General features: G+C 41.9%; 1 protein-coding gene across 15 annotated transcripts in view; it reads left to right on the top strand.

Annotated features, from left to right (window-relative positions):
- Positions 1-25,409, top strand: part of anks1b (ankyrin repeat and sterile alpha motif domain containing 1B) — an 833,073-nt gene that overhangs the window by 763,039 nt on the left and 44,625 nt on the right. For 14 of the 15 annotated variants that reach the window (XM_080207323.1, XM_080207312.1, XM_080207324.1 and 11 more), the window contains one exon: positions 615-767. In XM_080207323.1, the coding sequence (XP_080063449.1) occupies positions 615-767 (153 nt within the window). Of the gene's footprint in view, positions 1-614; positions 768-21,945; positions 22,285-25,409 lie in introns of those variants that run through there. The other variant, XM_080207319.1, reaches the window with a different exon arrangement.

Genomic DNA, 25,409 nt, shown 5'->3' with positions numbered 1-25,409 from the left:
CATCCTTCTGGTAGTGTGGCGAACAGAATTGAACACTATATTCCAGGTGCGGCCAAACTAAGGTTCTATAAAGCTGCAATATGACTTGCCAATTTTTAAACACACTGTCCCAGCCAATGAAGGCAAGCATGTCGTATGCCTTCTTGACTACCTTCTGTACGTGGAAACTGTTCTAAACCCAACTGCACTGGACGGATACAGCACCATCAGATTTTCAAATAGGATACAGCACCATCAGATTTTCAAATCTATCAACTGCGCTCACTGTAAAATATTTGTACAAAATGATTAATTCTGTCACAATGTTTAATAGGAATTTTAATATGTTCTGTGACGCTGTAATAACTGCATGATTAGCTGCCATGTCTGTATATAACAAATGTTATTTAGTGGAAAATCATAAGCTACAATAAGTGACATTATTAGGATGTAAATATTCTGCAGGGGTCCATCAAGCAGCTGTAATCTTTACATGGTGGTTTTTCTAATCTTTTGGAATATATCAGATATACTTGTGCTTAGGGCAGGTCCCATCATGGGGTGCAAGAAAATAATAACAAGCTCTCTGCATGTAATTTTCAGCATCTTTTGCATATGTTTTTTTTTCATTTCAGGTTAAAGTTATTGGATATGATACCAACAGTCCAACGTCTGTGGCAGATTGGTTAGATTCTTTAGAGTTGAATGATTACATCAAGACCTTTCTGGCAAACGGTTATACATCAATGGATCTCGTGAAAAAGCTGTGGGAAATTGAACTCATTAATGTAAGTTCATGATTCATGTGATGCATTGAGAATAAACTATAAGTGCTGAAGAGATTTAAATTCTGAAGGGTTGTGCCACAACAGAATCTTGTGGCTTACTGAGGAAGTGAAAAGGAGATAGCAAAGTAAGCCTGTATAAATCGCTTATCTTCAGTGCACCTTATCTCAATGCAGTGTCAGCCTTGGTTGCTATTATGTTTGAATTAGATGAACTCACCAATTTTTACTGCTGCATCTGTGCCTTCACTCAGTGGTTAACTTTGTCACATTATTTAGGATCCTTTATTGTTTTGGGACTTGCTGAGGTTTCTACTGAGAAATTATTAACTAACTAAAAATTGCCTCTCATGATGCTGAACTGCTGTGTATTTGCCTGTGGCACTTTTTATGTCGTTAGGTTGCGTGTTGTGTCTGTATCCTGTTCTTGAGTTTGGACACTAAATGAGGCTCCCTCAGCGTACTTGGAAATCTGACTTCAATTTAAGACAGCACAAGTTTGTGCATGGGGAAATGGTGTCGGCTCATGTGGGAAATGTACAGAAATGTATTTTCATCTCTGTTAAACCACCATTATTTTTCTTGTTTTCCATTTCCTTTTAGGGATGTGAAGAATTTTTATTTGATGTACAGTATCTTTTATAAAAATAAGTATTTGCTATTGTGAGACCTTTCAGTAGTTTGGATTGTCCAAAATTTTATGATGTTGCTTCCACAAAACACATCTTGAACTGGAATTTTTCAGTTAACCTAGATTTTTATAATTTTATATCAATATCAAAAATTAGTGTCCTGCAGACAACCTTCTTATCCAATTGCACAAAGTCATTCTGACAACCCTTTTGTTTACTGGACAGCATGGTGGCTCAGTGGTTAGCCTCATGGCACCAGGACCCTGGTTCAATTCCAGTCTTGAATCACTGTCTATCTGTGTGGTGCTCCAGTTTCCTCCCACAGTCCAAAGAGATGCATCGGAGGTGAATTGACCATGCTAAATTGCTGCTTAGTGTCCCAAGGTATGTAGGTTAGGGGGATTAGTATGATAAATGTGTGGGATAAAAGGGATGGGAGGGTGGGCTTGGGTAAAATGCTCTGTTGGAGAGTCAGTGCGGACTTGATGGGCTGAATGGCCCCCTTCTGTACTGGAGTAATTCTTCTTTGAAGAAGCTCCATGTCTTTGGTGTATAGTTATCTAGATATGGTGATTCCCCGACCCACTTCCCACCCAAAATTAAAGATCCAATTACCTTAATCAGACACCACATAGCCGAGTATAGAAATTGGATCGGGGCAACAGAATGTAGCCCAGACCCAAAAGCTCTCAGAGTCCAGAATAGGAATCCACCCTGTCAAATGCCTATCCTGATCGAGGGAAATTATGGCGTTTGGCAGAATAGTAGATTAGTTCCGGGACCAGCAGGAGTTTGTTGTGGTTGGTCCAGCTAGGGACTGTGTTGGACTGGTCAGGTGGATCACATCAGCCAAAGTAATACCAAGGTGAACACAGAATGGTTACGCACAGGTACTTGTGTAGTGTTTGAAATTCTAAAATGAGCATTCTGAGGGAATGCGCAAGATGTTTTGAGATAACACGATAACCAAAAAGTGATGATATTAAATCCAAAGGGATCTAGTGGAGCATGAGAATCCCTGGTGGTGATACAAAGAGAAACGAGATTCAAGGCTGATCCCTGGAGCCATCAGTTTTGCTTGCTTCTGTAGTATCCCTAGAGGAGGTGAGGGAAACTGAAAAGCAGACAAATGACAAATGAGGAGTTTAATGAATTGGATAAGATATGACGGAATCTGGGAAAGGTCAATTGAAGCACTACAACAGGATATACCATGAAAATATAACAAAGGAACAGAAGTTTAGATGGTGGAGGACATATTTTCACACCAATATTGGGATGTTCTTTCACAGAAACTGATAAACACACTTGGAATGAATGTCTGATGAGGCAATAAAAACACATGCCTGAGAGTCAATTTAAAGATAATTGAATGTCGCAATGTTGAACCTAACTTTTGTTTAGATGTAAGGGCTAAGAAAGGCCAAAGAGTCACCTGATCTACATTTGCTCTGTGATCCAATGAAACCAGGCAGATTCTTTCATAGAACCCCTACAGTGCAGAAGGAGGCCATTCAGCCCATCAAGTCTGCACCAGCTCTCTGACAGAGCATCTCACCCAGGCCCAGCTCTTGCCCTTTCCCCGCATTTCCCTGCTCACCTCCACATTATTGGACAAAAAGGCACAATTTAGCATGGCCAATCCCCCTAACCTACACATCTTTGGACAGGGGAGAACATGCAAACTCCACACAGACAGTGACCCAGAGTTGGAATTGAATCTGTGTCTCTGGAGCTGAGGCCACCACACCGCCCTGTCACAGGTTGTCAGGCATACGCGCAATGTCATTATTTGAATGAAACTTGGGATTTGCAACTTTGTGCTTGTTTGAATAGTTGTTGGTAAGAGGCAAATCTGGCTAATTCTGTAAATTCTAGCTATAAACCTCTACTATATATCATTTCATGCATTACTTGTACATTATATAATTTTAGAACAGAATGCTTCAGAATCGAAATGCGCTTGTTTCAAAAGAGCTGGTCATTAACTTGGAACTGATCATCCTAAGGGATAATTTTCACTCTCAATGTTTGGGGTGGTACGTTGCCAGAACACATTGTCTGTTGACTTGTTATAGAGTCACATAATTTTCATTTGCATTGATTGATGTGGTGCATTTTGCAGCAGGCTAAATATACCCTGTGTACATGACACAGAAGATGTTCGCATTTTTAATTAATAAGGAATCTGTAAACAATCTTGGAGAGAAATTTGTTCACTCAGACTGATGCCGATTTCCCCCGAGGCAGGCAACAGTGTGGGCCTACATGGCATCCTGCCATCGATATCATTGAGAAACACTGTGAGACGTCGCCTATCCCCGGGGTATTGGAGTAACCCTGCAATGCCTCGCTCGGAGCAACCAAATTTTTCTCCCTGTGTGTAGTAACAATTATCGGACAACATGAATAAACTTGTTAGTAAAGTAGATGTCCAGCGTTGGTCAAATAACAGCCAGAAATAATGCATCAAAAAAACAGAGAACTTTCCACAGTCATCTTGGCCACTTCCCTAAGCAGTTCTGACTGAGATGAACATATTGCCTGTGGTAACAATTCCATTGTTAACAAGTTTAAATATCAAGCATTGTCCATTTGTGTTTGTAAATCCAGACTAATAATAAACTGAATGATGTTTATCAAGCATATCGTTGGCTAAGTGGCACATTCAGTTTATGTGAGGCCAAGATTTTGTATTAGCATGACATTATCTTATTTGAGCACTTGGTGGTGCAGTTGCCCAAGTTACTGAGAGACACTAAACAATTGACTGGCTCAGTGATGTGAGATAATGGAGGCATTTTGGGGACAAAAGGATGGAATTTGTGATTGAGGTTAGAGAAACAAAAATGACCACGCATGCAATTTTAGTTTTGCACTCTCACTGGGGAATTGCGTTCCGTTTATATTCAGATGATTTAAGTTGAATTTACACACATTTCTGTCCCAGCCATTTTCATGTGTCAGATCATATCAAATTATTAGTTAAGTACATGGACTGTTCCTTTTACTCAGAATAGAATGTGACATTGGCCTGGGGCTGCTGGAAGAAGGCTGCGCTTTGGCCATTTTGGTTTCTTCATGTGTGTGATATCATGCATGTACTCTTATGTATACTGGTGTGAGCAGATAGATAGAGAATAATTAAAACTGCGCCTGTTGTATCAAGTAAAGCCAGAGATATTTTGCAGAATTGAAATGCATTAAGATCATTCTTCAAGCAATTACATACTGCAAATATTTTGTGTTTATTTATTGATATCTTTCCATTCATTTTAAAGAGGACTCTCTATTCTGTGAATGTTGAAGGAATCTTGCAAATTTGAATCCCTGTTTCAGTAGATATATGGTAGAGTTTATTTTTAATTACAAAATTAATAGTTTGCTGTTAGATGTTCAAAGACAAATGTACTCAATATGCAATACTTAGTGAAAGTAACAAATACAAGTGAACTGTTCCAATTCCTGACCTGTATGGCTATAGTGTAGCTAAAAGCAGTTAATTCAATTGGGTGAAAGATTTTGGAGAAGAGATTGGACTCTGGTTATGGGGGGAAAATGGGTTCAAGAAGATCCAAGTTAAAGTTCCAGCCTCCCACCTGCAAAAAACATGGGAAATACACCTGATGCCATATTGGTTTGGGTGCTTTAGATGTGAGAGCAATTAATGGTTGGTTAGCTCCTTGCACAGTTCATTAAAGGACTGGGGAGGGCCCAGAGGACATTTTCAAAATGTTGATTGCAAAAGTGTACAGTTTAGCACATATTAGTGCACTAGTTGTTAGGAGCAATGTGGGGAGTCTATACTTCAGTAAAATTGTTGGGAGCAGGGGGAATGGATCTTCACACTGAATGGATCTAGTATCTTTTCATTGACTGTGTGGCCACTTGCCTGTGCCAGTAGACACTGACCCTCTGATCTCCTGGCTCTGGGTTGTGCAAGGCACTGACAATTCCAGTCATGACTGCTGTTTGCCTTTGAGTGTTACATTCTGAAATCAGTTTCTGCCTCCTGGCAGGGCCCAATGTCACTAATTAACTGAGTCATAAAATTGTTCTGGTGCAGAACATGTGGTCCATCATGTCTGCCCTGCTATCCAAATGAGCATTATGACTTAGCGCCATTCTCCTCCCCTTTCCCTATACACTTCTTCATTGTTTCTGTTCCTCCAATAATCACCCAATGCCCCTCTTTAATGCCTCAATTGAATCTGCCTCTATCACACCTCCAATTCCAGTGCATTCCAGACTTGAACCAATCACTGTGTAAAAAAGATTGTCTTCTCACATCGCATTTATTTCTTTTGAAAATTACTTTAAATCTGTTCCATCTCATTCTTGATCCCTTTGTGAGCGGGAACAGTTTCTCCCTTTTGACTCTGTTTTCACCCCCTCATGATTTTGAACACCTCTATCAAATGTCCTCTTAGCCCTCTTCAAGGAAAACAGTCCCATGCTATCTTCAGAGGTGAACTTTCTCATCCTTGGGACTATTCTTGTAAACCTTTTCTGCACTCTCTCCAATGCATTCACATCCTTTCTATAGTGTAGCAACCAAAACTGTGCAGAATACTCCAGTTGAAGTCTAATGAATGTTGTATAAGTTCAGCATTATCTTAAAGACTATAACACATAGGAGCAAAATTAGGCCATTCAGCCCATCAAGTCTGCTCCACCATTCAATCATGGCCAATAGTTTTCTCATCCTCATTCTCCTGCCTTTTCCCGATAACCCTTGATCCCCTTATTAATCAAGAACCTATTTATCTCTGTCTTAAAGACACTCAATGATCTGGTCTCCACAACCTTCTGCAGCAAAGAATTCCACAGATTCACCATTCTCTGGCTGAAGAAATTCCCCTTCATCTCTGTTTTAAAGAATCATCCCTTTAACCTGAGGTTGTGCCCCCTGGTTCTAGTTTTTCTACTCGTGGAATCATCTTGCCCCTATTAATAAAGACCCAAATATTATATGCTTCATTAACTACTCTCTCCACCTTTGATAATCTGTGCATCCAGGTCTTTCTCCTCTGGCACCTTCTTAAGATTTGTACTCCTTCTTTTGTACTGTCTCTCCATGTTCATCCTACCAAAATGCATCACCACATATTTCCACATTGAACTTTATCTGCCACCTATCTGCCTACCATCATTTGTCTGTGTACTTTTGAAGTTTTAATTAGGTGCCAAGCTCACCATCCCAATTAGAAGATCTGTGTTTTAAAATACCATGTCTTCAACACTGAGGTTGCAAAGGTTTGAGACCTGGAAATGGTCCAGGCGTCAGGTTCCTGACCCTGGATTTGAAATCAAACCCCTTTGTGTGTACAATTTTCTTTTTAAAGGTCAATTGCATTGATACTTCACTGTATATAATGATTTGTTGCTCATTACCTTCCATTTTCTTGTCAAACTCTTCTGGAAATTTTCTCCAGCAGCAGCATGGTAGCACAGTGGTTAGCACTGCTGCCTCACAGTGCCAGGGACCCGGGTTCAATTCTTGGCCTCGGGTCAGTGTGGGTTTCCTCCCACAGTCTGAAGATGTGTGGGTTAGGTTGAGTGGCTATGCTAAATTGCCCCTTACGTCAGGGGGACTAGCAGGGTAAATACATGTGGTTACAGGGATAGGGATTGAGCGGAATTGATGCCTGTGCAGACTTGATGGGCTGAATGGTCTCATTCAGCATTGTCAGGATTCTATGATAAAAGCCCCCTTTATCCTGGAGAGCCATAAAACCTTGGAAGGACCTTGAAATCGTTCTGATTAAAATTTTGCATAGCACATGTACCAAATAAAACTCATGGTAGATTTGATTGTTCAGTCTCACTGAGGTTACAAAGTAGCTAAATATTTTTAATTACTATAGGTGGCTGATCACCCCACATTGGGCAATATGTTACATCTTCTGCGTAATTAAACAAAAACACCTCTTTAAATATGTGAAGTCATTCAATAAAATTCCAAATCCATGAAGTTACAGAAAAACAGAAGTAAATGAACTGTCAGAAGTTGCTCAGTGTTCGAACAAGTGCAGTTTTTTTTCATTATCATCCCTTCTATGTATCCCTCCACTTCCAGAAAGAAATCAAGTGACCTCATGATCCTGTCATAAACTATTATCTCCAATCTCTTCCACTGCTAACTTATTCCATATGTTTATACATGGTGTTAGTGGCATCAACAATATATTGTGTCTTTCCACTTGATGTACTATAGGGTATAACAAATGTACAATTAAAAATGCAGTTCGCTATCTCGTCTTTGATAGAAGGATATTGTCCAGATTTAATATCAATCGCGCTCTGCGTTGACAACAACTATTAGATCTCAGAGGCGTATTTTAAAATGGAGAGTCTGTAAAGTGGTTGCTATGACAGCTGGAAGTTGCTATGGTAATTGTGGCATAGCAAAGAACATTCTTTCATTAGCAAATTCCTTCCCAATTTCCAGCCAGTCTTTCTGAATTGCTCTGTACGCAAAATTTACAAAAAAGAATGATTTAGCTGCTAACTTGGTTAGGTTTGTCAAAATGCAAATGTCCCCAACCAAACCCCCTGCCTTATTTTAAACAAAACGGTGTATTTATTCTCTATCTTTTCCTCTTTCTTTCGCCTGTGTGATCCTATGAAAGGGTCAGTGGGAATTGCCATCCCCTCCATGCATACATCTGTTAAACTAATGCAATCCTCGTAATGCCGGCTGTCTTCACTGACTGTGGGAGGCGAGACACTTGAGCCACGCAGCAATCTGTGATGTTGGGTTGTCCTCACCTCACACAGGCTGTGCAAGTTCTTTCATTGTCCACCATTTAAGGATTTTTTTTGCAGTTGTAGGATTGATGGCTGTACATTATTCACAATAAGTCTCACAGATGCTGAGATTTTGCTTTGCTTTTGGGTAAAGTGAGGCTTCTTGTTCCATTCAGATAAATCAAGCTTTTCAGGCAACTAAATGTAATGTGGCTGGAAGCCAGAAAAGGCTACAGTGAATACATTGCTCCCCCTGTTACTGTTGCTGTAAGCAAAGGTATCTAGATACCTGGGTTGTGAATCAGAGTGTAGCAGCTTGGCTCTCTCTCTCTCTGTGGCAAAATATCTATAAGACGTGACTGCAAAAAAACACCCAGTGATACAGTCTCTGCTGATGGAGAATTGATAGACTTGTTAACGATTGTAAAGCTAATGCAGGGACTGTCTCAGTATTGACCTTAGTCAGAACAATATTCATGTCCGAAGCCTTGTGCCAGAATAAAAGAAAATGCAAATCTGATTTTCCTCTCCTGCTTTGGCGTGACGCATTAAGAGGTGGCAAGGTGCTCAGAGAACCAAGGATCCGACTGCAGATCTTTGCTGTCTGCCAGAGGATTGGAGAATTCTGCATCATTTCACCACTGCTCTGGGGGTCAGGTGAGTCAGATTAACCATGCACTTCAGTAACTGGGGGAATGCTTAATTGCAGTTAATGATCTGTAAAGTAGATTTTTAAAAAAACACATTTGCAGCTTTGTTGGGGGGGGTGGGTGGTGGTAGTGGTCTGTTTCAGTTAACGACAACAGATGAGAGAACTGGACTCTGCAGTCTCTCTGTCCCGTGCTCTCCTTATTTCTTGATAATTTTTACATTGCTTGCTTCTTCGTGCACTTCCTGTTTTAACCATAGCAAGGCTCATCTCTCAGCTCTATTCAGTTGTAGGGTGTGCGATGTTACGCTTTCTGTTAAGAAATTACATACTCCCCAGTGTTGTGATTATCTATGCACCTTCCACATAGGCAGTGAATTTGCATTGTCAGATGTAATAAGATCAGCATATTTCAAGAGCAGTGAAATAGTTGAGCATACATATAACACAACAAAGCAGGAATTTCAACAGCTTTGCCTTCAATATGACTGTAAAATTTAGCTAATAAGCTCTGCACTATTAATTGTTACTATTGATTAGACCTTAACATGAGTGGACTTCCAAATTTTGAAAAAGGGTCAGCGAACAATCACTGTGGATCTCTGCCTTGATGTCTCTTCCTGTCATACAGCAAAAGAGGGATTGTGAAATTTATGTTCTCCCATCTTAAGAATCAGACACTGTAGGAGCAATAATGTTTACTGCAATAATTCTTAATTGAAGTGGTGATTAAAAGTAAACATGTTTTGTTTGATCTGCTATTGCATTACACATGGGATGAGTGAGTGCAAATCAATTGCAGTACAACGGTAGGATTATTAATTCCCAGTTAGTGCTCATAAATTGTTGAAGTTACATTCTGGTAGTTGACAGGCTGGCATGAGAATCTGTATGATTGTTCTAACTAAAGTTCATAACATAGATTGGATGGAATGATTTTTTTAAGAAGATTTTTAAGCTCACTTAACCAAAGATTATTTAGCAAAAATTATTTTCCATATCCAAATCTTTTCCCACATGTATTCCAATCAGTTGTATTTGTAAGTATTTTGCATTTTGAAGATAGGGTAACTTATTCCTTTTTAAATAAATTATGACTTAACATTTCACGCTCATTGTGGGAGCATGATGAGTGACCAAAGTGAGACATCTTCACACATTCGCAATCACAATAATTCTAATGGGAGAGCAAAAGTGAGAAGAAAGTGGAGCAAGGGAAGGAAGAAATATATTGCAAAAGTAGAAAAAAGATTTGGATATTAATGACAAAGAAAAAAAATCTTCCATTGTGAAATGAATTCAATTACCTTGACATAGCATGATTGCTATGTAAATGGAACTGTCAGTTAAAAATGAGGGGAACTTGTAATCTGCCTAAACAATAGAAACTGTAAGCAAAAGTTGAACAAAAAATCTGCTTTAATCCACTTGTTCTGCAAACCGTCTGCAAATTTTTAATTCAGTGTTACAAAAATGACTTACTTTTGTATTGCTCCTGTAAGTGGTAAACTGTCTGACAAAAATGTTAGTCGAACCAATTTTGACATCAAGCCAGAGACGTTTGGATATCTGACCAAAAGCTTGGTCAAAGAGGTGGGTTTTCATGGCAACTTAAAGACAGGGAGGGAAGGAGAGGTCCACAGAGAGAATTCCATAGCTTTGGGCTTAAGCAGCCGGAGGTCCAGCAGCCAGCAGTGGGATCAAGATCATCTGAAGAGGCTCAAAATGGGTGGAGGATTGTAGGACTGGTGGAGGTTACAAAGAGGCAAGGCTCCTTCATCCTGCTCTGTCACCATCAACGATCAATGCATGTATACACCCAAGTCCCTCTGCCTCTGTACCCTCCCTTTCATTCATATTATGTCTCTGCATGCTTCCTACCAAAATGAATCATATCTCACATCTCTGCATTAAGTTTCATCTGTCACTCATCCATCCATTCTACATTCTACACTATCATCCCATGGTTCACAATACTTCCATGTTTCTTAAGATCTGTAAATTTTGAAATTCTGCCCTATGCATCAAGGTCTAGGTCACTTATTCATATATCAGAAAGAGTAGGGATCCTTACCCCAAACCCTATAAATCTTCCTTGAGTCCTACCACCAACCATTCACCACAACAGTGTTTTGTCACTCAACCAATATCTTATTGAACTCTTTTATTCCATGAACTCTAATTATTCTCAAAGGCTTCTTGTGTAGTACATTATCAAATGCTTTTTAGAAATCAATGTACACGTTGACAGCATTGTCGTCATCAACTCTCCCTTACCTCATCAAAAAACTCAAACAAGTTAGTTAAACATGATTTTCCTTGGAAAAAATGTGCTGACTTTCCTTAATTAACTCATGTTTGTCCACATGACGATTAATTTTGCCCCAGATTTATCGTTTCTAGAAGTTTCCACACCACTGAGGTTAAATTGACTGGCCTGGAGTTGCTGGGTTTATCATTACACCATTTTTTTGAACAAGCATGTAATGTTTATGATTCTCCAATCCTCTGACACCACCAAGAAAGATTGGAAAAGTGCCTCCATGATTTCCACATGCACTTTCCTCAGTATCCTAGGATACATCTCATCCTATCCTGGTGTTTGTCCAACTTTAAGTATGGGCAACATAACTAATACCTTCTCCTTATGAATTAAAATATCCAAGTGCCTGAACTACCTCCTCTGCCACCATGACCTGGGCAGCACCTTCCTCCTTGGTAAATTCAGATGCAAAGTATTCATTCAATACACTAGCCATGCCCCCATCTCCATCCCCCTTTTTGGACCCTAATCAGCTCTTACCTCCTCTTTACCCCTGTAGAAGACTTTTGGACTCCGTTTTATGTTGCTGCCAGCACCTTCACTCTCTTACTTGCTTTTCCTCAGCCTTCTATAGCTGGCCTGATTCTCAAGCAGACTTTTTCTACTTTATAATTTATCTCTTTAATTGCCCAGGGAGCTCCAGATTTGTTTGCCCTATCTTTCCGGTTTGTAGGAACATTCCATCCTTGACTGGAACTCCATTTCCTTTAAAGGCAGCCCATTTTACAGTTGCAGTTTGGCCTGATGTTTTTTGATCCCAACTAGTCAGGGTTAGATCCTTTCTTACGCCATTGAAATTGGCTTTATCCCCAGTTAATTATTCTTACTCTTTGTCCTTTTCCAACCCAAGTTTTCTCACCCGTTCTCCAGCAATTTTTGTAAATTTATGCCACTCTGTCCAATCCAGAGGCCATAATCTGCTGGACGCTAGTAGGGGGGAGTGGGCGGAGCCTTTTCATGCCAGCAAGCTGGCTGCAAGTTGCTAGGGTCGCAATGGTGCATGCGCCCTGATCTCCCAATATGCTGTGCACAAATGTATACTGGGAGAACTTGGCAGCATCCCCACAGACATCAGCATCCCCCACCCCCCCCCGATCGCCAACCACAACCCCCAATCAACTGCTGTCAGACCCTGCTGGCATCAGGAACTGCCCTGTCAGATCCTGCCCCCTCGGCACTGCCTGGTGTCTGGTGGACAGTGCCAGTGTGCCTGGTGACAGCATTGCCAGGGTGCCAGGTTGGCACTGACCACCCCTGCCCCGACCACCTTCAATAAGCCCCACAATTACAGGTCGGTCAGTTTAACTTTAGTGGTGCAGAACCTTCTAGAAATGATAAATTTGGGCTTCAGTGGCCTCCGTCCCGCCGGCGAGATCATTACTTCTGGTCCCCGCTGGTGGTGACGTCTGTGATCCTCGCCAGTGAGGACCGCCACCGATGAGATCGGAAAGCTAAGAAAGGCCAGACTATTAGCTCACGGACTCACTAATGACATTAAAATGATCGTAACAATATTTAAACCAGCCTCACGCTCTTCCTGGGCACGAGGCTGATTTTGCTGCCAGAATGAGGCCAGAAAAGTTGTGAGAGGTGCAACCAATGTTTTGCTTCCCACTCAGATTTCCCGCCCTGCTATGTTTAGCGCAGCGGGGTGTAAAAATCCCTTCCAAATTTCCATCTGCATCTGTAACTCACCAGTCTTATTCGCCATAGTTCACACATTTGCAACAATGTACTGTAATCCTCATTTAGGTTGTATTACTTTTTCTGGCACTCACCTAGCCTAACACCTTACTATTTCCTACTTGTCTCTCCCAATATTTTTTGCACCTTGCTATTCCCTTCTTGTATTACTGTTTGGTCCCTATACCCCTGTTGAACTAGTTCAAACACTCTCCAATAGCACTAACAAATGACCTTGGCAAGGGAATTGGCTCTGGCTTTGTTAAGGTGCAACCCATTAGTCCAATGTCCCCCAGAATTGATCCCCAAAAATCTAAAGTCCTCCCTCCTACACTAATTGAGCAATCCAGAGATTACTACTTATGAAATCTTGTTTGCTAATTTCCTACCCAGCTTTCTAAATTCTGACAGCAGGACAACACCCAATCTTTCTACCTATGCCGTTGGTTACTGATGTGGATGACGATAGCTGGCTGTTCACCCTCCCCCGTTAGAGTGCTCAAGAGCCACTCAGTGTCATCCTAGACCCCAGCACTAGAGAGGCAACATAACCATCCTGGATTCAGACCTGCAGCTGCGGAAATGCCTGTTTATTCCTCTAATTATCAAATCTTCTTTCATTATTGCTCTTCCAGCCTGCTTTATCATGCGCTGTACAACTGAGTCAGCTGTGATGCCTTGGATCTGGCTCTGGCAGCACTCCCCAGATGAACCATCACTTTCATCAGTATTCAGAATTAAACACTGGTTGGCGAGTGAGATGCACACAGAGGATTCTTGCTTATTCAGCTTTGACTGCCTGGTTGTCACCCATTTTTCTCTACTGCTACATTCTCTTCAGCTGCAGGGTAACCACACCTATGACAATGTTATCCACAAAGCTCTTACCCACATGGAGGCTCTGTAGTGATGCCATGCTCCCATGCTCCAAAACTCAAACCTCAAGCTTCTGCAGCTAACAATACTTTTTGCACATAATAGTCATCCAGGGCAAAGGAACTGTCCTGGAGTTCCCACTGAGAACAGGATATGCACCCTCAGCATCAGAGCTGCCCTGTCATTCCTCTATCAGATAATAAAACTTACTACATTAACAAAAATGGACGCTTAAAACACATCAAAGTAAATGAATCCCCAGGACCTGATCAAGTATATCCCACAGCATTATGGAAAGGTAGGGAAGAAATTGTGGGGCTCCTAGCAGAAATATTTGTTTCATCGATAGCCAAGGATGAGCTGCTGGAAAATTACAGGGAGGCAAATGTTGTTCTGTTATTTAAGAAAGGTGACAGGGAAAAGCCAGGGAGCTGAAGACTGGTGAACCTAACTGCCTCCCAGATGCGTAAGTTATTGGAGGGGATTCTAGAAGATATGATATACATGCATTTGGAAAGGCAAAGACTGATTAGGGATAGCCAGCACGGCATTGAATGTGGCAAATATCTTACGCATTTGATAGAGTTTTTTGAAGAGGTGACAAGAAAATAGATGAGCACAGTGTGGTAGATGTTGTCTACATGGACTTCAGCAAGGACTTAAACAAAGTACTACATGGTAGACTGGTCAGTAAGGTTAGATCATATGGGATCTAGGGAGAACTACCCAATTGGGTACAAAATTGGCTTGCCAGTAGGAAATAGAGGGTGGTGGTGGAGGATTGTTTTTCAGTCTGGAAGCCTGTGACCAATGGTGTGCCACAGAGATTGGTGCAGGTTCCACTGTTGTTTGTCATTTATATAAACAATTTGGATGAGAATATAGGAGACGTGGTTAATAAGTTTGCGGATGACACCAAAATTGGTAGTGCAATATACAGTGAAGAAGGTTATCTTAGACTATGGTGGCATTGTGATCAACTGGGCTACTGGGCCGAGAAGCGGCAGATGGAGTTTAATTCAGGTAAATGCGAGGTGTTGCATTTTAGTAAGACAAACCAGAGCAGTACTTAAACAATAAATGTTCAGGTCCTGAGGAGTGCTGTTATGCAGAGGGGCCAAGGGGTGCAGGTATATCATTCCTTGAAAGTGGTATCATAGGGTGGTGAAGAAGTCACTTGGCATACTTAACTTCATTGATCATTTAAAAAAAATACATTTCATGACTTCTTAGACTACCTTCCTAACTTTGGAGAAAGGGAAGTAATGTGATATTACTCACCAACGAATCAACTCATGGCCTTCCTGTGATGTCATTGTTTAACTGACCTCTCCCTTCCTTAGTGATTCCTATCTGTTTCACTCTGATCCCAACCTGCTGCACACTCCCGGTCTGTTTCACACTGATCCCAACCTGCTGCACACTCCCGGTCTGTTTCACACTGATCCCAACCTGCTGCACACTCCCGGTCTGTTTCACACTGATCCCAACCTGCTGCACACTCCCGGTCTGTTTCACTCTGATCCCAACCTGCTGCACACTCCCGGTCTGTTTCACACTGATCCCAACCTGCTGCACGCTCCCGGTCTGTTTCACACTGATCCCAACCTGCTGCACACTCCCGGTCTGTTTCACACTGATCCCAACCTGCTGCACACTCCCGGTCTGTTTCACTCTGATCCCAACCTGCTGCACACTCCCGGTCTGTTTCACACTGATCCCAACCTGCTGCACACTCCCGGTCTGTTTCACTCTGATCCCAACCTGCTGCACACTCCCGGTCTGTTTCACTCTGATCCCAACCTGCTGCACGCTCCCGGTCTGTTTCACACTGATCCCAACCTGCTGCACACTCCCGGTCTGTATCACTCTGATCCCAACCTGCTGCACACTCCCGGTCTGTTTCACTCTGATCCCAACCTGCTGCACACTCCCGGTCTGTTTCACACTGATCCCAACCTGCTGCACACTCCCGGTCTGTTTCACTCTGATCCCAACCTGCTGCACACTCCCGGTCTGTTTCACTCTGATCCCAACCTGCTGCACGCTCCCGGTCTGTTTCACACTGATCCCAACCTGCTGCACACTCCCGGTCTGTTTCACACTGATCCCAACCTGCTGCACACTCCCGGTCTGTTTCACTCTGATCCCAACCTGCTGCACACTCCCGGTCTGTTTCACACTGACCCCAACCTGCTGCACACTCCCGGTCTGTTTCACACTGATCCCAACCTGCTGCACACTCCCGGTCTGTTTCACTCTGATCCCAACCTGCTGCACACTCCCGGTCTGTTTCACACTGATCCCAACCTGCTGCACACTCCCGGTCTGTTTCACACTGATCCCAACCTGCTGCACGTTCCCGGTCTGTTTCTCACTGATCCCAACCTGCTGCACACTCCCGGTCTGTTTCACACTGATCCCAACCTGCTGCACGTTCCCGGTCTGTTTCACACTGATCCCAACCTGCTGCACACTCCCGGTCTGTTTCACACTGATCCCAACCTGCTGCACACTCCCGGTCTGTTTCACACTGATCCCAACCTGCTGCACGTTCCCGGTCTGTTTCACACTGATCCCAACCTGCTGCACACTCCCGGTCTGTTTCACTCTGATCCCAACCTGCTGCACACTCCCGGTCTGTTTCACACTGATCCCAACCTGCTGCACACTCCCGGTCTGTTTCACACTGATCCCAACCTGCTGCACACTCCCGGTCTGTTTCACATTGATCCCAACCTGCTGCACACTCCCGGTCTGTTTCACACTGATCCCAAACTGCTGCACACTCCCGGTCTGTTTCACTCTGATCCCAACCTGCTGCACACTCCCGGTCTGTTTCACATTGATCCCAACCTGCTGCACACTCCCGGTCTGTTTCACACTGATCCCAAACTGCTGCACACTCCTGAACTGCTTTACAGTTTTCCTTATCCACTGCATACCCCTGGTCTGTTTCCCAGTGATCCTGATCTGCTACGTAATCCTCCTGGTCTTGAGGCAGGGGTGGAGACCAGCAGTATTATGAAGGTAGACATAAGTGAATTCAGTAATGGAGAGTACAAGGGGTCAGATGCTTAGTTTATGGTCAGATCTGTGTGAGCAGTTTGCTTGAACTGAGGGCAGCAGCAAGCAGGGATGTGGGATTCATGATTCAGGGCTCGGATTTGTGACAGGGCTGAAGGGATAGCTTTAATAATCCCAATATTTAATTGACAGGATTGCTGCTCTCATTGCCTTTGGTGCCTGTCATAACCCCTATTTGCTCACCATTGACTCCATCCCTCCCGATAGGCAGCTCTCTGAGGCTGAGCCAGACTGTTTATAATCTTGGTTTCATATTTGGCCCCGGGCTGAACTCTGGCCATGGGCGGGATTCTCCAATCTCGTCGGTGGCCACTCTGCTGCAAGTGAGAATGGAAAACATGGTGTTCCAGCCAAACCTCCATTCACTCTAAGCAGCACTGGAGAATCTCAGCCACAAGCCAGGATGGAGATTTTTGGAATACATTTCTACACCATTATAATAGTTTCCAATTCATAATTACTACAACTCATCTGCTGTTTTAACCCCTGTTCACAACTCACCTGTGCTCTACGTTACATCTGAACTTGTGGAATCTCGGTCTTCCTCCCCCATTCAGCCCTCCATCTGGAACTCTGTTGCCCCTGTGTTAACTCGCACTAAGTCCTCTTCACCTATCAACTCTCTACTGGCTGGTTCACATTGACTCCCAGTTCAGCAATGCCTCAGTTTTAAAAATCTCATCTTTGTTGCCAAATCCCTCCGAATCATGTCCCTCCCTACCTCTGTAATCCCATCCACCCCACCACCCTCTTTGAAATCTGCCCTCCTGAACTTCCACAAGTTTAATCGCTGCAGCGTTGATGGTTATTTCTTTAATTGCCAAGGCCCTAAGCCCTGGAATTCCCTCCATTAATGTGCCTGCCCCTTCCCCCTCTCTCTCCATCTATAGGCCACTACTAAAGCCTACCCCTTTGCCCAAACTTTGGTCTATCCTAATACACCTGGTGTGGCTTGGTGTCAAAATTTGTTAAGGTTCTTGTGAGAAAGCTTTTGTTATTATCAAACAAGCAGAGGGACAAATGATCGGCAGTAGAGGGATCGACAGTGATAGCGGCAGCCTAGTGGTATTATCACTAGACTATTAATCCAGAAACGTAACTACTGTTCTGGGGACTTGGGTTCAAATCCCGCCACGGCAAATGATGGAATTTGAATTTAATAAAAAAAAGTCTGGAATTAAGAACCTACTGGTGACCACAAAGTCATTGTTGATTGGTGGAAAACCCATCTGGTTCACTACTGTTTTTTTTAGGGAAGGAAATCTGCCATACTTAACTGTTCTGGCCGACATGCGACTTCAGATTCACAGCACTATTAATGTCTCAATTGCCTTCAGGCAGCTAGGGATAAGCACTAAATGCTGGCCATCCAGCAATGCTCATTTTCCACAAATGAATAAAAAAAAGAGTGATTGTAGGGTATCATCAGTTTCAATTCAAGGTCAAAGTAACCACAACTGTGTCAGTAATGTTGTTCATTTAAATTTAATTGAATTTAAAAGTTCTTCCAATTTCTAGTAAATATATTGTCTGCTCTGGCAATGAACCAAACAGATCAGAAGGATTCCAATCTCAATTCCAGTCAATGCAATTGGCAGTGGAAATACAATTGGTTTTTGAGTCAATCTGCCAGGACTCTGTGTCCTGATAACTAACCAGTAGCCAGTGGCCCTGCGACATTTATTTGGATGTCATGTGATGATAGAATGAGAGCATGATTGTTACAGTTCCTGCAGTAAGATCCTTCAGTAACATTAACTGCACATGATGGATGGCAACATACTTTCAGAAAGTCTATGCGAGACTCTATAAGCTACTGGTTCTACATTTCAGTAGAAATGAGTAAAACTGGAATTTTAACAAAGAACAAAGAGAATCCCGCCCATTTTGTATAAGATGAAAATGAAAAATGAGATCCCTTTGTTAAAATGATTTTCGACACATTGAAAACTATAATTGACAGGCTGTGATATGTATTAGTAATCCAGTGTACACTTTTCTGATTTTTGCCACTTGTACAGCCCATTCATAGAGGTAGGTAGCCTTATCTTGATCTTACCTTCAATGCAGATGCAAGTCTGAGGAAGTGATTCTAAGTGTGGGGCTGGGGTGAAGGGCGGTAGTGGGGTCAATGTGGTCAAGGATCAGGGGAAGGAAGCATGTGATATCTTTAATCAGTTGTGGGGGGAGGTGTATAGTACTAAAGCAAAGAGGCAGTACAGAACTAATACCAATCCTTTGTTAGGCTACAGTTACGTGAGAAGAAGAATTGGCTGTTTAGGCCCTGGAGCCTCCTTTGCCATTCAGTTAGACCCTGGGTGATTTGTACCTCGGTTCCCATTTAGCTGCCTTAGCTCCATATCCTTTGATACTCTTGCCTGACAAAAAGCAGTTAATCTCAGTCTTGACTGCTCTGATTAACCCTGCATCCACAGCCTTTTGAGGGAAGCAATCCTAGAACTCTACGACTCTGTGTAAAAGAAGTGTTTCTTGGTTTCTCTTTCAAATGACCTAATTTACGGGTGGCACGGCGGAACAGTGGTTAGCGCTGCCACCTCACAACGCCAGTGACCCGGGTTCTATACCCAGCTTGGGTCACTGTCTGTGTGGAGTTTGCACTTTCTCCCCATGTTTACAAGGGTTTCCTTCCAATTTCCTCCCACAACCCAAATATGTGCTGGGTAGGTGCATTGGCTATGTTAAATTCTCCCTCAGCGTACCCGAACAGGCACTGGAGTGGCGACTGGGGGATTTTCACGTAACTTCACTACAGTGTGAATGTAAACCTGCTTGTGAGCAATAAATGAATAAACTTTTAAAACTTTACGAAGTTCACGGAAAGGGTGTGGATGGAATTTACCAGTGATCAGAAACGTTGGCTCTGGAACTGGGTTGTTAATTTTAAAATGGAGAAGGCCAAGAGACAATCTGACAAGGATGTTTAAAATTTGGAGGGTATTGGATAAGCTACATCGACAAAAACTGGTTAATGAGTTGGTAATGAGAATGTACAAGATTAACATTCTCACAAGAAAGAAGAAATGAAGTGAATTTATTTTATTTCCGATGATTGTTAGGCTAGTGAATGTGGTGTCAGAAACAATGATGGGAGCAGGATCTATAACAACTTTTAAAAGAATGCTCACTAAATATTTGAGAAACATTAAAGAAACTGAGGAACAAGACTAAGCACAAGAGCAATGGACCAAAGTAGACAACTTGTACTACCAGGTTATATGCTTCTGAGCAAGCCTTTTGGATATGTACTTGCAAGGTATAAATTACAATATTAAAATTGTTATATCTGTTAAACTGAAATTAGTCCCTTTTTTGCAAGTTTTTTTTTGAATCTTCCAAATTGTGATTTAGCTTTTCATCGCTGGAATTGATACGCTTAGTAATCTGGGTAAGATAGGACAAGGATGCTGCCCTCCATATTAACACTTTGAACAGTCAAAAATATTTGACAGATGGCAGTACTTTTGAAACGTTTTGGTTAAGCTTTCGTCACATGGACAGTGGGAAAATACCATTGGTGAAAAGATCAGAGGAGGTCCTTGTGCCATGCTGTACATTAAACTTGCTGCTCTGAGATGCTGCTGTAAAATTCAGCCGTTTTCTCCAGTGCCCCTTAGAGTTATAATGGCCCCCTCTACGCAATATTCCTATTATTAGGGCATGCAGTGGAACATCAGGAAATATGTTGCAACCATTTTCAGGAGAGCATCGCGATGCAATCATTCCAGGAGGCTGTTTTCCGTGGCTTGCATTCTAACAGTGATAATCTGCATAAGACACCAAGTGGCAGTGAGGCCAGTGATTCAGGCGGCAGTTCTTAGTGGGCCTCTGTCACCAGAAGAAAGGTAAGTCGGGCAGTTTATATTTGCAAGCGCAGTTCTTTTATGCTGTGAAACTGCAGGTGATGGAATGTACATGGTTTCCTCAGCCATGTACTTTCCATCACCTGCAGCCTCATAGCATAAAAGAACCTTGTGCACTGCTAACACAGAATATGGTAATTCTACTATCAATAACAATTAGATATATGACATTTAAAACAACTTTTGGTTGAATTGATTAGAAGAGAAATGTCTGTTCATATCTATGGTAGAATGAATCCTTTAAATCCTAGTTATTTGTTCATTAATATATCATTGGTTTTTGAATATTCATGAATACTAATAACTTAATTTTCTTTATTAAACGTATGTTCTGACTAAAAATGCATTGGCCCAAGCCATTGTACTTAATGACCTAATTAAAGTTTCAGATACTAGCAGAGTTTTTCTTTGTAATTTGTATAAAATGCCTTTAGAAATTATCATTCTTTCAGAATGTGTTGTACTTTGAAATTGTTCACATGCCAGATTTGCCACTTGGTGTCAGAGTCAATTAAGACTGGTCTGTAATCGAATGGTCCTAATCACAAATAAATAATAACATGTTTTGCAGTCTTTGTCTCCTAAGAGAAAATAATTAAAGGCAGTAGCATGTAATGCGCAAGAAATTGTATTAAAATCTGAAGATTTACCTCTTCAATGTCATTAATGGAGCGCGTGGTACATTGTTCCCTTGTGCCATGATGTTCCTGACAGGAATTCTGAAAGCTTCTTCTCAGGACTGATGGCTAGCATTGGAGCAGCATTCATTCTCAGCACCGTAGGCAGCAGATCCCAGATAATGATTGAAATGCACTCTGTGTATATCAATTTGGTGACACTATTAGGGCAATTTCTCTTCAGCCCTAAGCTGTCAGTTTCTGAGAGCGAGGAAGAAACTAAATTGAACTAACTGGCAAAATTTTTAAAAAAGGCAATTCCTGGTTCAAAGGCTGCTTAAATAGCCGAAGAAATTGTCACGTTCTAACTATGGTATTGCTGTCAAGCTACTTGACTTCACCTTATTGTTGCAATTATGAAAGAAGGAACTTGCATTTACACAGTGCCTTAGAAGAACTCAAATTACTTACAGTATAGTGTACACTTAGTGGCCCTCCTCGTTTACAAACAGTAGCTTATTGAAAGAAAAGCACACAGTGTGAAGGAAAGTAGACAATATCTAAAAAAGGTCCTGAGCAATTATTTAGAAGTGAACAGCTCCAGCATGGGGGATGGTGAGTTGAAATCCCAGCCGTGGCTGTCAATTAAGCCCGCCTGCACTCCCTGGGTGAGACTTGCCAGTTCTCAGCTGGTCCATGGAGCAGTGCACAGATGCACAGCACCGGGTCTCGAGAGGACAAAGCATTACCAATTGTCAGCCGATTGTGAAGCAGCGTTCACAGCTGCCAGGGTGAGACGTTCTACCCTCGCAGCTCGAGTTAAAAGAACGTCGATCAGGATAGCAGTCAGTGTACCAAAAGAAAAGATTGAGAGGAAGGATGAACCAAAAAACCAGAGAGTGAATGTGGCATAAATTCATAAGCTTTGTTTTTAGCGAGGGAGGACTTGAGGTATTGCTCATCCCAAGGAGCAGAAGCCCGGCCAACACCAAAAGGACAATGAGTAATCCCATCCATTGCTGGTACGTACTGATGTATGCTTACTTAATTCCAACACAGGGCAAATGCAATTTCTCGAAGACTCTGAATATGCATGTGAAACGCTGAATAAAAACAACTTGCATTTCACCTGGTCTGCCTGTTCTTTGGTGGTGTCTCACCGCATGCTGTGGTAGCTGTAGGTGGTACTGGGTGGCAGGAGCAAATGAAACCAACCCAACTGATAACTCAGTAGGGACTAAGAAACTGTAACATGGTCTTGAACAGTTCCAGTGATGTTTTTAGCAGAATCCCCATTGCGCTCTCACTTGGGTCGGTTTCATTCACTACTGCCACCCGGTACCGCCGTGATTTTTATATATATGCATGAGCTTCACTTCTCTTGTTTGTGCAATGCTATCTATTGTATGAGAAAGGATATATGGAGTCAGAAATAAGAAAATAAGAAATTTTCCTATCAAATTAATCTTGTTGCAACCTGTTCCAGTTCAATTATTACTCTTGGTAACTGCAACTTTCATTCGTCATTTATTATAAGTTAGCTATTACAATACAGATAATTATACCTCTCCTCATACCAATATAAATCAATCATTTTAGAATTAGCAGTTTTGAAAAGTCAGCGCTGAATTGCAACATGAGACCAACCAGGAACAAATCATCTAATTGCTACAATATTTCTCATGTCGTGAAAAAATGATCCACCTGTTTCCTGTGCATTCTTTGTCTCCCAGACAATCATTATTGCAAGTTGCTAAGTATAATTCTTCTGCGATGTTAACACAAATTCACTGGTTAGTGAAATCAGATTGTTTTCTCAAATATCAAAAGAGATGATTGACAATAAAACGTCATTCTTGCCTCATGGGCCTGTCACTTTCATTTTACTGATTATGTTTAGACAACTGGAGGTAATAGTCTGTGCTTTCGAAAGTACTTTACTGTCATAGTTAAAATATAGGCTTTTTTTAAAACTGTATATGTCTCATGCCACCATGTTAAAGTTCAACAGGTGCTGTGAAACTTCTTACTGTGCCCACCCCAACTCCCCGTTTTAATAATATGATTTCCAAATGATTTGTTGAAATTAGTTTCACTGAACTTTCCCTGCCATTCTGCGAGCAAATAGCTTTTGTGGTGTGGCATTGTGCTACACAAAAGAAGAAAGTCCAGGCTTAGCTCCACCTCAGTGTTCACTTGGCTGATCTAAGCCATGGTGGAATTTAGAAAGGAGACACACCAGTTATCTTCTTGTCTCTGAGATCGTGAAAAGGAAAATCAACTGAAATTTTCTCTCCTGCTCAATATCCGGTAACACTGCTTGGAAAGTTATGTGTGTGGATAATACTGAGAACAGGATAAGACATTGTTGTGCTGGCCAGAATGGTGAAACCATTCACCTAATTCACTGTTCTGCCTTCTATTACGTGGGTAAGGTACTAGAAGGCAACCTGTACCACTCAAAACTGCACCTTAACATCAGGACTTCAGGAACAGAATAAAAATCAAGGAGAAAGTCTGTCTATATAGTAACCCATACATTTATGTTTTCTGTGTTAGTGCACATGCGTATATTAGTTGATTAGTCAAAAACATGATATAGCAAAATTAATTGCTATCATTATCAGCTCATGGTTCAGATAAGGGAAGTGTGAATTTTTTAGCTAAGCTCTGTTGCATACCCAATCCCATTTAAAGATTAACAACTGCACCAGGAATAATGACAGACCTTATCCTTAAGAAATGATAATGCAAGGGGGAGCTCGAATAGTATTAGAGCTGGACTATTAATCCAGAATCTCAGCTATTGTTCTGGGGGACCCAGGTTCGAATCCCACCACAGCAGATGGTGGAATTTGACTTCAAAATAAAATCTGGAATTAAGAATCTATTGATGACCATGAAACCGTTGTTGATTTTTGGAAAAACACATCTAGTTCAACTAATGCCCTTTAGGGAAGGAAATCTGTCCTTACCTGGTCTGGCCAACATGTGATTCCAGAACCACAGCAACGTGGTTGACTCTCAACTGTACTTGGACAACTAAATGGTGGCCAGCCAGCAACGCCTGTGTCCCATGAAGAATAAAGTGATTTAGTTTTGCTCACTGTGTTTCCAGCACAGTGTTTGTCTGCATTTGTGAAGCACACAGAATATAAAATTGGAGTCATGAGCGTGTAAACCTTGCTGGCGTTTACGCAGGTGGGATCTTACAGTGCCACCGATGGCACACTCCTGCCATAGGTTTGCCAGTGGCGAGGGGGGGCATGTAAATAGGGAATCTCCTTGACAGTGGTGGGACAATATGATCCAGTTGGCAGTGAGCAGCACACTGCCTCCTGCTGCTGCAAAACACACCACGGGGCATGGAGGAAAATCCCACTCAAGCACTCAAATATCTTCCTTCAACACATCCTTGCCCCTCCTTACCTCTGTAACCACTGCCAACACTACGGTCTTCTGAGATCACTGCCCTCCTTGCTCACATCTCTGATTATAATTGTTCCACCACTGGTGTCTGTGCTTTCAACTGTCTAGGACCTAAGCTCTGGATTTCTCTTCCTACACCTTTCCCCTCTTCCCCTCCTCTATTGTTTTTCTTAAAACTTCCTACTTTCACCAAGTTTTCATCACCTCTCCTAAGATTTACAAGTGGCTCGGTACTAAATTTTATTTGATAATATTCCTGTGCAGCACCTTGGGGCATTTTACTGTTAAAGATGCTCCATAAATTCAGGTTGTTGTTGCAATAAAGCATTAATATAATAAAAATATAGTCAATTTTCATGATTCCAAACATTCAAAACAAGATGCTCCTCATATAGGACGAATACCTTTAGTTGTAATTAGCAAAAAAGCAGCTGATCATAGCTTTATCCACGTTACTTCGTTCTTCCAATGACTGTTGGCTTATTTTCTGTCCTGAATTGTAGTCCCCAAGTCATTATTGTAAACACAGCATGAAATCTGATGAATTGGTTTCATTTGTGTGGTAAAACATTATCCTTTCATGTCTGGGTTCAGATTCAACTGAACCCTGCATGCTATCCATGCTAAATAGAGGAGTCTGCATTCTAAGCAGTAAACACAGCACAGTTTTTAATGAACTGGTGTTAGACAAGATAGTTTGCCATCAAAAAGTCCCAAT

Source organism: Carcharhinus amblyrhynchos, chromosome 19 (assembly GCF_965287045.1).
Source record: "Carcharhinus amblyrhynchos chromosome 19, sCarAmb.v2.hapA, whole genome shotgun sequence".
NCBI lineage: Eukaryota > Metazoa > Chordata > Chondrichthyes > Carcharhiniformes > Carcharhinidae > Carcharhinus > Carcharhinus amblyrhynchos.
The sequence above is the reverse complement of the archived record's forward strand: the minus strand, read 5'-3'. Positions and strand labels throughout refer to the sequence as shown.